This window comes from Eucalyptus grandis, chromosome 3, assembly GCF_016545825.1.
Source record: "Eucalyptus grandis isolate ANBG69807.140 chromosome 3, ASM1654582v1, whole genome shotgun sequence".
Lineage (NCBI taxonomy): Eukaryota > Viridiplantae > Streptophyta > Magnoliopsida > Myrtales > Myrtaceae > Eucalyptus > Eucalyptus grandis.
This window is the reverse complement of record NC_052614.1, coordinates 52,656,711-52,669,444: the sequence shown is the minus strand read 5'-3', so window position 1 is coordinate 52,669,444 and position 12,734 is coordinate 52,656,711. Positions and strand designations below refer to the sequence as shown.

The 12,734-nt window shown below is 37.0% G+C and overlaps 1 protein-coding gene across 1 annotated transcript; it reads right to left on the bottom strand.

Moving 5' to 3' along the window:
• Positions 1–2,681: 2,681 nt before the first annotated feature.
• LOC104429792 (6-hydroxynicotinate 3-monooxygenase-like) lies at positions 2,682–4,618 on the bottom strand. The gene is made up of 4 exons (XM_039309776.1): positions 4,349–4,618; positions 3,740–4,041; positions 3,443–3,653; positions 2,682–3,176 (listed from the first exon to the last, which is right to left on the bottom strand). The coding sequence occupies exons 1-4, from the start codon at positions 4,616–4,618 to the stop codon at positions 2,682–2,684; spliced, it is 1,278 nt and encodes a 425-aa protein (XP_039165710.1).
• Between the last annotated feature and the right edge of the window lie 8,116 nt (positions 4,619–12,734).

The window sequence follows — 12,734 nt, the reverse complement described above, 5'->3', positions numbered from 1 at the left end:
TATGCATATTATGTGGTTAGATTAGATTAATTAAGGCCTACATAGGATGTGTTATTTATCTAGACAGGTTCGGAAATTTTTCGTGCCCATTTTGGTATTTAATTTAGCGATTACATCCTTGTTTAGTATTTTCGGTATCTAAATTAATTAATTTAATTAATTTTAGTAATTATTTAATTATTAAATATTTTTCCGAAAATTAGAGCAGGATATCCAAAGTGTCCGAATTTCGTGCTGATTTTAATAGTGTGGTTAATTTCTACAGTTAAATGTTAAATTGTACAAATCGAGTGCCGATTGGAATTTTGAGTATTTAATTCTAAAATTTGTGAATTTCGTTATTTATTCAGAAAATGCCAGGTATCGGATTTTAATACCGAAAATAATTTTATATACTATATAAAATAGTGGGATTTTAAATTGGAAAATATCAATTTTCTGATTTGATCGACCGTGTACCCATGCACGACTATTTTATTGTGTATTTCTAATACGAATAAAATAGGTAAGAACCACCCGTGGTGACGGCGTAGTGGTTGAGCTTCAGTTCCTTTTGGGAGAGGTCTGGAGTTCGAATCTCTGCATTGTCTACCTTGTTGGAAAGGAACCCACGACTTGCCCGGGACAGAAAGGGTGGTGGTGACTCTTTTGCTCCTCTAAGGTTTACTCCACCGCAAAGCGGCGCATGGAGGTTCCCTGGGTATCAAAATAAAAAATAAAATAGGTAAGGTTCATCATTCTAATGGAGATATTTGAGTGCAATGCACGGTGCCTTGGGCCATAATTGAGTGATCGTGTGTTGGTTAAGAGAACCCGTCTTGTGTTGTTAAGCTAGACGGTAACCCTTATATGGGACGCTCTTAGACAACGGGAAGCCGGTCGCATTAGATTCTGGACATGTGCTCCTTCGGGAAAACCGTCTAGGAAAGATGTAGCCGTACTCAATGGTATGAGACGAAGCTTGGTAATGCTAGAAGACCGCTGAACAGAGAGTAGTCGGTGCTATATGCCAAGACCAAAACTAGGAACGCATGATTAATTGGGTTGAACGCGTCAGATTATGGGATAAAATTGTGTGGCACGGTATAAGACATGTCATAACAATTTGGCCCTATAATCAGGACCCTTGTGCTTTGTTATAATTGAGTATGGCGTTCCTATTGATGAGCTTAATTGTTGCTCATGTCTTTATGGCTGTTTATGATATGAATTGTGCTGACCTACAAGGTGGATCTGAGATGAGGTAAGTCCCTATGGTGGTGTGATTGTGTGGTTAGGACGTTTCTAGGTATATCACCCTCCTAATCGGGAGCGAGAACTTGCTGAGATTTATATCTCACTCCGTCGTGGGCTTAAATTTTCAAGGCTGTAGAATGGAGGACTTGGAGTCGTGCTAAGGTGACCTAAAGTGTAGGTCAGTTAGGACCACTTCTTTTTGGAGAATCGTCTTTTGTAGACTTTTGGTTGCTGACCTTTGTATATAACTCAATTAGTTTATAAAAGCATGTTTGTTTGTGAAATTGTTGTCCTACTTTTCTATCCCGAGATAGTTACTGTCAGGGGATTTATTATTTGTTTCCGCATGTGCGATAAAATGAAAGGGTCGGTAACTCATCCTGGGAAGTCGCAAATTTTATCGTCTACCAAGGGATGGGCACGCGCTCGGAATTCAGGGCGTGACAGTACTTCTCGACATGTGAATGCATACATGACTAGCTTTGATGTAGTGATAAATTAGGAATATTTTGTTATTTATAGATCAACTTGACTAATTTATGAGGGTGAGGAACAAGTTTTCTATTGCTATACAAAGACTATTGTTGCTGAAACAAGAAACATGTAAATTACATGCATCAGTTGGCGTAGTCTAAATGCTTTAGTGGATAAAATGATTCTTAGTTCTCTTAACACAAAGCTAAGGTGACATCTATCCGAACATTTGGCGGTTTGGCCTGGAATAATTGAGAATATGCAATGGTCTTATATTATGACCATGACATTTGTGAAAACTAGTGAGATAGTTTCAAAAATCAAACACAAAAATTATTTATGATTCTCATCATGCAAGCATTTTGACTGATCGTCCACGTTACTTTAGTGTAGAATGATGAACCATAAGTTCAACTTGTTTGTTGTATTATAAGTAGAGAAATGTTTTGGTCGAAGTGCGGATTCTGAGATATTCTTTTCGGTTATCTAAAGGTGCTTCATTAGAAGCTTTCTTTTCCTTTTCAATAAGTAATCACCAGCATTCATATTTCTAGACATGTGAATGCATACATGGCTAGACGCAATGATAGATCGAGAATATTTTGTCATTCATAGATCAAGTTGACTAATTTGTGAGGGTGAGGAACAAGTTTTCTGTTGCTGTACAAGGACTATTACTGTTGTAACAAGAAATAGGTAAATTACATGCATCAGTTGGCTTAATCTAAGTGCTTCAGTAATTGAAATGATCTCTACCCCTCTTTAACACAAATCTAAGGTGAGTGTCACTATCATTGGTAATGATACTGGTTTAAGTGAAATTACTTAAGAAATGCGTCTCTTGCTTTATCCAGCTAGAGCTACAAATAACCTGTAACTTGTCTGAAATCGACATTGACATGCCCAGAATGGCAACAAACACGAGATGATCAGCATTTGCCGACCGAGAAAAGATTGCTTGATCAGCTCTATTAGAGCAAAGGGTTATGCCCGAAGAAGGGCACGGCTCTCTGTAGAAGCATCTTGCATTCCTCCCAATTGGCTGTGTTAGGATTGAAAGATTTGCAGTCAGGAAGTTCAAGGCCTTGTTTTATCCTCCCGACTCGCCGGGCATGCAAGACTTGCTTGGATGCAATGGGTAACCTAATGGATTGGTATTCTTCAAGAGCAGCCATTAGATTTTCCGACCCCCACTTCTCCAAGCATTGGCCTAGGACTGCCGCATCTAGAATCGACATGTTTGTGCTCCTCGAGCTGTGTGGTGTTGTGGGGTGTGCTGCGTCGCCGATAAGTACCACGTTGTCCCAAACTATCCGTTCTAGGGGATCACAGTCGTAAATGGCATTGACAAAAGGTTCTCTAGTTTCTCTCATGACCTGAACCAAAGTAGGATGCCAAATTTTCTCTGCATCTTGGTACATCTTCTGAATCATTTCATCACTTACTTTCATAGTAACCGAATTGCCCTGTATGTGTCAATAGCAGACAGAATATGAGATACCGCATGACGCAAGGGACTTACAGAAAGGGATGCATGTATACAGATACCTATATATATATGTATAGACTAAGACCTTCTATGAGATATGCTTGTGTAGCTCTGCAAATAAATCTCATGAATAAACAGGAAAATTATTGGAAATGTCTGTCGTAATTATTTGGGTCTTTCAGTACATCAGCAACTGCTATTACTGTCGTACAGTCGAGGAGGAGCAAGATGGGTGACAATTACCTTTAAGTGAGGCTCAGGTTGGTTCAAACACCATGTCCAGTTCAGCCTTTTGTTTGGGATCTCAAAAAAAACGGTATGATTTCCGGGCGTCAAGTCGATGTACAAGCATTTTCCGAGCTCCGGATATGCCTCCCTAACGTTCTTGATGGTTTTGGAATCTTCAATCCCCGAATAATCAAGAACTCCTCTCCAGCCGCAGTAGCCTGAATACCTATTATATTGACATAATCATGAAAGATAACAAAAAGGGGTAAGTTAGGGATTCGTGCATAACAATTTGGGCAAAGAAGTAACAACCTTAGTTTGACGTCGGGAAAATAGTTCTTGCGAATCAGAGAGTTGCATCCATCTGCAGCGACGAGCAAATCTCCGTCTACTTCCACAGTTTCTTCGGTGTCGAGAACTTGGGCCCTGATTTTGACCGGTCGCTTATCCTTGGAAATAGAAAAAGAGAGGAAAAGATGGCCCCACAGGAATATTTCTGGTGGCAATGCAGAGAACAGGTGGTGATGCAGACTGGACCAATGTGCTGCTCTATGATTGAAATTCTCATCTCTTGCTAGTATCTTCATGGATTTCTCATCATTGATTGCTTGGTTCTAGTATAAATGGGCGCATAACAAGTTTGGTGAGAACCAGGATACAATTTTGAGTGCCACATAGAAAGCAAGATCAATTTCTATATGTTCAACTACAGAAAAGGAAAAGGACCCATATCTCCTGGAAGAGCTTAACATCTCCTCTCAGTGTCGAGCAAAGCAAGAACTTGACAATCAAGGTGCAAGAAGAAAGACATATTCCGCACCAATTCTTTAGTAGCTGCGATCTTAACTTCAGTGCATATCATAATTCAAACCTTAGGAAGACTTGGGAGTAGAGTGAGTTTATTATATGAAGTTCCCTTACAAGATCAATAGCGAGAGGGGAGGTGATGTCATGGAGGAGTTCAGGGCGTCCAGTCCAGGACCCGATGAGCTCCTGAGAGAGCGGATCAAACGCGAGTCCTGCGCCAGTGGGGTTTCCTTTCGGAGGCCTGCACGATTTCTCTATGACCACAACGTCCCACCCCGCCAGAATGAGCGCATGCGCACATGACACACCTGCTATGCTTCCTCCTACGATCACGGCCTTCGGCTTCGGCTTGTTTTGATGAGAAAGATCATTACTGTAATTCATGACTTCTGTTGTATCTTCTCCAAGACTTACTCTGTGTTTCTATCCGATAAAGACGAAGAAATGGGGTTAAAAAAAGTGGGGCTAAGAAAAATGGGATTGGAAAGATTTGAAATAAGGACCTCCTATGCTTTGATACCATGAGAATAGAGAATTGAGTATACTTTACACTGATCCGTTATACCTTATAAATAGAGATACCACCCTCTATAATTATGACAGAAATTAGAGATGTAGGATAACAATTTGATCTATATGAAAATTAAATAAAAACAAATCAACTCGATGTCCAAGGCTCCCAATTGTTGTGTCTCATTTGGTTTTGTGACTTGAGATTGCCAATTTAGACTATAGTTGCAGGAGGTTGAATCCTGGAGCCTAGGAGTTGATAACTAGAAGATAATTGGGTCATTGACAAATTTCATGTTCTAATAGGGTCACCAATCACCCTAAAAAATAGCATTATAAATCAGATCAAGGATTCTAAGGTCGATTAGCTTTTGAAAATGACACCTTTTTTTTTTTTTAATTTCAATAGCCACAATAGTAAATAATAGCACACTAATCTCTTGACATTTCTCTTGGAAATGGTGGCAATAAAAAAAAAATTCATTTTTTCAATATACAAACCTTCATTCACACCACCGGCTACCGCTGGATAAAAGCTCCGTTGATCCTTGCCCAAATGTGAGAGGTCCAAAACCTGGTGAATGCACTTGATGTCTTAAGTGTGACGTCGGGGTGGTGGGTCCTCCACTAGCGTCACTCCAGGGTTCACCCGCCGGTTGCCGGCTATACGGGATTCCTTGGGTATCAAAAAAAAAAAAAAAACCTCCATTCACCATGGAATCATCATTTAACATAGATTTTATGTAAATTCATATCATATATAATTTACATGAATTTAACCTTACACAAAAACCTTCATTCACCATGGAATCATCATTTAACATAGATTTTATGTAAATTCATATCATATATAATTTACATGAATTTAACCTTACACAATAAATACTTCTATAATTTAGATAACTTAGTATAAATAAATTACCTAAAAGGAATAGTTAAATTTTTCCACTAAATTACTAACCAGATGCCTCATCTTGAAGCCATAAGATTAATATATTTATATATCCATATCTAGTCGCATGATCTTTATTTTCAAATTAAATGACTGCCTCATTATTGAGTCATTACTAGACCTTAACTTTAGTCAACTCATATAATTTAACTACTAAGACCGGGTCATGATTAAGTTCACCTTCACCATCAAACTTAAAATTAATTTTCTAAAATTCCAGATTTCCAAATTATATGATTGCCCCAATGAAGTTTCTCATTTTGCATTTTTGCCATTAAGTCCAATCTCTCTTAATCAAGCTAAACTAATTAAATTAAATGCCCAAGGCCATTCATTTACTATCTAACACACATGAATATCTTATTTACACTATGGACATGCCACAAATTTTATAAAGTTACCACTTTTAAATAAATTATAAGTCCAAACTTTGACTAGTTAGATAAATTGTCTAGATTAAGTAGTTAATTCTAAAAAATAACTGGATTACCTATTATCATAACTTAGTCAACATAAGATTAGATATGATATGATATGCAATCCATGGATTTTGCTATATTTTATCTATTATTTGATTAATTACAGTAATAAAGCCAGATACTCTCATAACCTATCATGTTAATTGTTTTGTATAAAGATGACATATTGATATAAATGAACCTAACAAATAGAGGTGGTAAGAATCTATCACGATTCATTGCTAAAAAAGCCACAAATGCATAATCAAATCATAGTTATTCTACGATCTAAATCTTAAAAGGCAAAGAAAGACATTAGAGTATTCCAAATTCGCAGGTCCAACTGTGACATGAAACTTTAACAAGCAATGGCAATATCTACAAGGTAGATTAGTTACTGAATGTCAAATCTAGTAAGATGGAGAAAATGTGACTGCTCACCTTCATGATTCCAAAAGTATCGTCTTTGACTCTCTCATGACTTTTTGTGAAGCTTTGACACGAATTGTAGAGCTATGAAGGAGGATGAGTTTCAACTCTCCTACCATTTTCATGAATTTTTAACGCGAATCTTTTACTCTCACCTGTTTTGGTTAAGCTTTGACATGGACCAAAAAACAAGAAGCTTCAACATGTGTCGTTGCCCCTCATTCTACTAGAATTAGAAAGATCTTTTGAAGTTTGAATTTTTATTCATTTAAAATATGGTTATTTCTACTTCATTTTTATTTGCTTATTTTTATTATTTTTCCCTCTCTATTTTATTTTTTATTCCTTCCTATCATTAATTCCAATTTTTAAATAAATAGATTATAATAATATACTTAAAATGTGTAATAGATATAAATACTAGACTATAAATAAAAATAGAAATAAATAACAACAAAAATTATTTTACATTAGAATATTATTTATATTTTAATTTCGTTAATTTAAGAAGCTTGCCATTCGAGAAAAATAACTTTTATATCATTGATATAAGAAATCTTATTCGTTTTTATTTTACCTCCCCTATGAGATATTTTTATTTAGTCTAATCTATTTTATATCCCATAATTTTTTGTCTTGGATAAGAATTAAACATAAAATATGATAAATTTTATCTTATTCTGATGTTTATCCTAATTACCATAAGTAACTTTACAGTTTGTGTTGAATTCTAACACTTCTCCATATGGAGATAACTAGAAGGTGTATTTTTGTTTATTAATTTTACATACTTTTCTTCATTGATTTAACAATTAGACGAAGAATCTCGAATTGAAAGGCAAAAGATACAATTAGAGAATCATATATAACAACGATGAGATCCTCCACTCTATGAATAGAAATTTTAAAATTTACCCATCAAGATAAATGAGTGAAGAGAAAGACTTAAACATTGATTATATGATTCCACATAATGCGGCAATCCTGTGCTGAGCTCTACTAATTTGTTAATCATTTGGAAGTGTGGTAATGATGATTAAATACTTTCTTTTTCTAGGGAAAATTTCAAATAAGACCTCAAAGTAAGCCTTTTTTTTTCAAAAGAATCCCTAAATCGTAGGGCCGTCAAATAGGTGGATTGGGTCGGATTTGAGTAAGGTCAAAAATGGTCCAACTCATATTGACATGTTTAAACTATTTTGACTTATTTTCATATAATGTAAATTTGATGACCCATACCCGACCCGATCTATACTCAACCCACACCTCACCCAATTTATATTATCGAAACACATTAATATTCAACTCAATATAGTTTTATTCCACTCCCACACATTTCATTCACTTTAAGTTCTTCACATATATGTTACTTTAAATTTAAAAGAAAATTAAATGATAAAAAGTTAGTAAATAAAATAAAAGACATGAAAAACGTCTAACCAAATATAACAAAGCTTATTTCTTATATATATATTTGAAAATGGTATTGCTAAAACACTTTAATGCAATACAAATTTAATGGACAATTTTTATAATTTTATAAACGTTATTTAAAAAAATTGAATTTTTAATTATTTTTATTTTATTTTTCTAAAATATAATTTGTACTCTCTCTCTCTCTCTCTCAACCTCAATAGCTGGCATGGATGCCAATTCGCATACAAAAAGGCTTGGTTTATGAAAGTTTTGCTCAAATACAATTATGATATTTTTTTAAATATTTTAGTTTAATATTAGTAAGTGATTAACTATATTTCTTCTTCTCTCTCTCTCTCTCATCCTCAATGGTTGGCATGGATGCTAATTAGCACACGGAAAGGCTTGGTCTATGAATGTTTTGCTCAAATACAAGTACTTGTCATACATGTATCTATTCCTATACAGAGTGTATGTGCTGAGATTTTCTTTTAATTATTTTAGTTTAATATTATTAAGTGATTAACTATATTTGTTCCCTCTCTCTCTCTCTCTCTCTCTCTCTCTCTCTCTCTCTCTCTCTCTCCTCCTCAACGGTTGGCATGGATGCAAAGTAGCATACGGAAAGGTTTGGTCTATTAATGTTTTAATATAATATAAATACTTATTATGCATGTATCTACTCGTATACTTAATGTATAAGGTGAGATTTTCTTTTAATTATTTTAGTTTAATATTATTTAGTGATTAACTATATTTGTTCTCTCTCTCTCTCTCATCCTCAACGGTTGGCATGGATGCCAAGTAGCATACGGAAAGGTTTGGTCTATTAATGTTTTAATCTGATATAAATACTAGTCATGCATGTATCAATTCGTATACTGAATGCATAAGGTGAGATTTTCTTTTAATTATTTTAGTTTAGTATTATTAAGTGATTAACTATATTTGCTCTCTCTCTCTCTCTCTCTCTCTCTCTCTCTCTCTCTCAACAGTTTGCATGGATGCCAAGTAGCATATGGAAAGGTTTGGTCTATTAATGTTTTAATCTAATATAAATACTTGTCATGCATGTATATATTCCTATACTGAATGTATATGGTGAGTTTTTCTTTTAATTATTTTAGTTTAATATTATTAAGTGATTAACTATATTTGTTCTCTCTCTCTCTCTCTCTCTCTCATCCTCAACAGTTGTGGATGCCAAGTAGCATAGAGAAAGGTTTGGTCTATTAATGTTTTACTCTAATATAAATACTCGTCATGCATGTATATATTCCTATACTGAATATATGTGGTGAGATTTTCTTTTAATTATTTTAGTTTAATATTGTCACGCCCCGATCCTCGAGCGTGTGCCCATCCTTCAGTCGTCGATTTAAAATGCGACGTCCCAAGACGCGTCGCCAACCCATTCATTTTAATGCACATGCAAAAGCGTATAAATAAATCTCCAAATAGCACAAAGATGGGATAGAAAAGCAGTACCATAATTTCACAACCACAACACACTTTTATACACAGTTGACTAATTTATTTACAATACTAGTCTATAGACAAAAGTCTATAAAAGCATAAAGTCTACAAAAGACCAGTTTCCAAAACGAAGCTGTCCTAAGACCAGCTAATGAGACTCATTCTCCGATCCTTCCATCTCCACAGGCTCTGGGGGCGTCAGGTCCACCACCACACCATCAGGAGGGTCAGATGCACTCTCACCTAGAGTGGTATCAACTACCATAGCAGGAATTTCAAAACCTCTAAGAGGATCCACCCTAAATCCATTGGGTCCTTAGCAAAATCACGCTCTGAATCAATGAGGTACCCTATGAGGTAGGTCCTCTTTAACCTAGACGGTGGTCACCACAAGTTTATAGACCCAGTGACTTCCAGGATCGGGGTAACTAAAAACCTGTTCAGTTACCCTCATGGGTCGGCCAAAACACTCTGGAGGAGCTGCCATCTAAGAATCTAAAAAGGTTGAGCCCACGATGGGATGAGATAATGTCTCGGCAAGTTCACCCCCTAAAATCCGACTAGGAAGGAAATACGCCTAAAGGTAGTCTATGCACACACAAGATAGAGGACTTACCTTACCTTTGTTCCTTCTGCAAGTCAGTACGATTCATATATTCAATTAATCAATTCAATTTAAGTCATCGATCCATCAATCCATTCAGTCAATCAACTCAATTCGACACGATTAATATGATACGTACTATCTATCAATCAATACTATCTATCAGTCAATATTATCTATCAATTCAATACCATCTATCAATTATTACCATCTATTAATCAATCGATTTTGTGACATCCTGAATTTCTCAACCTGTTTTCTACTGAATTAATCGGGCATTTCGTTGATGCGTTTATAGGGCTATTCTCGGAGCCGATCACTCTTGAGATAACTAGGCATGCAGGTAAGTAATTAAGAAAATTTAAGGCAATAAACTTGAGAGTTCGATCAAGAATCGGCTTCTTGACCGTGCTCATCTTTAGAGGCCTGTGCGTGTTTAGGCAGCCTATGGTATAATGGTTTACTAATCGAGCTTAGTGGGGTAGAACTTGCTGAGACATAGTCTCATCCCGGTTGTGGGATATCATTTCAGGCCCTTAGGATGGCAGGACCTCCACCTCCTCGTCCTCGTATGCATTATGGTGTTTCGGAGCAAATTTCTGAGTTTGAGACCCATTTCCACGTCCACCCTCACCCGGAAGGATTGGTGTACGTTTTGGTCCAGTCGACCATCTGGGTCAATGTGGGGAAGGAAGACCAGAGGCCCCACCAGTATCGGTCTTGGTACCATGATTACTTTGATGGGCGCAGAGAAGGTCCTATCCTAGAAGAGGATGTGCCATTTGATGTGATGGAGAAGGAACAGCCGACCGAGCGGATGGATCGGTAGTGGATGTGAGGGACCAGCAGCAGGAAGTGGAAGCTCTGGAGGAGGAAGAAGATTGGGGAGCAGCTAAGGAGATGCCTGAAGATGAGCCGGTGTCGGAAGCCGAGGATGAAGCTGAAGAAGGGAATGATGATTTGGAGGAGAATGATCTAAGTGAAGAGGAGTCAGAGGAGGATCAGGATGATCCTGAGTATGACCCAGATGAGGATTGAAATCCCATCTTTTGTGAACCCTTTGTATATGTGTAGATAGAGTGAGGCTAATAGGTTGTGAATATTCTGTGAAGTGTTATGTTTAATGCCATGTATAAAAGTTTGGTTATAGATTTCAATATGAAAAATATAACCTGCTTTTCTATCCCATTGTTTTATTGTCTGGGGATTTATAATTGCTTCCGCATGTGCTTAATTTATGAAAGGGTCGGCGATACATATTCCTGGGATATCGCATTCTAAAATCGACCAAGTAGAAGGATGTGTGCATGCCCGAAGATCGGGGCGTGACAGATTTGATTACTGCTCACACAAGCTAAAGTATAGATGATAATAGCTCTCATAAGCTATTATAGATAGATAGTAACTCGCACAAGCTAATATAAATAGATAGTAGCTCGCACAAGTTGATATATGGATCGTTGCTCTCACAAGCTAATAAACGATCATAGCTCACACAAGCTGATAAGGTATATTACTCTCACAAGCTGACATATCAAGCTCATGGGCTGATATAGTATCTTTGTTCTCACAAGGCGACGTGCAATAATGTTATATCTTTCTCTTCAAAAATCACATTATTTATATAGTGTACAAAGACATTTTCGACGTTAAAAATTGACTCCCGGTATTTTCTAACTAAAATACCAAAATTGCCCAATTTTGGAATAAATAACAAAAATCACAAATTTCACTCAATTTGCACAAATTAGCACTCAATTAAATAAACCAAGCATATTAGCATGAAATTCTGGTCACCGGCTATCCCGGTATAATTTTCGGAAAATAATAAATAATTAAATAAATACAATTAAATGCCAAAAATAGAAACTTAGGCCGAAAATACCTAATTAAATACCGAAACAGGGCTGGAAAATTTCTAAACCTATCTAGATAAATAGCACGATTTATCTAGTCCCTAATTAAGCCGTTTGAACCATCTAACATGCATAAATGAATAATTAAATCACTAATACGTTCTAACTAACCACCTAAACCTTAATTAGCCTAATCTAAACACCCCTTAAACATCATTAACTCCTTAAGCTAAGTTTAGTGAGTAAACTCATCAGTTTAGCAAGTAAACTCATCGGTTTAGCGATCTAGTGAGTCCACGGTAACGACATCGCGGAGATGGGCGACAAACCGCCTAGCAACGAAGCCAAACAAGGCTCGGAAGAGTCCTAAAATGGGCCCCGAAGCCCAAAGACCCTTGTTGGTCTTCGTTTATACTCGCTGGGTTGAGAGAGAGAATCGGGCGATGGGTTAAATTGGAAATGGTAAGGACGGGCGACGCTGGCTGCAGCGGGGGACGGCGATGTTCGATGGTGGTTGGACAGCGACAAAGATGGCTTAGGAGGCTGGATGGAGGCTCGACAGCGGCTCAAGGATTACGGGGGATGGTGTGACAATCCAGGACGAGCAAGATGCGAGCAGGATGGCGTGCAGAGCTTGTGGGCGGCGCGACGGCGAGCGAGCGGTCCTGACGGCTTGATGATGGCTTGCGACGGTAGGGGGAAAGCTGGTGGTTTCTCTAGAATTTTTGGAGCTTCAAATGGTCTATAATGGGGAAAGCAGCTCTGCTGAAGAAGAATGGGACAATAAAAGGCTTGGGAG

Coding starts and splice junctions, on each gene's coding strand:
- LOC104429792 (XM_039309776.1), bottom strand. CDS start 4,618: ATGAATTACAGTAATGATCTTTCTCATCAAAACAAGCCGAAGCCGAAG. Junction 4,042..4,348: donor CCCCTCTCGCTATTGATCTT/GTAAGGGAACTT, acceptor CATTTATACTAG/AACCAAGCAATCAATGATGA. Junction 3,654..3,739: donor TTTCCCGACGTCAAACTAAG/GTTGTTACTTCT, acceptor TCAATATAATAG/GTATTCAGGCTACTGCGGCT.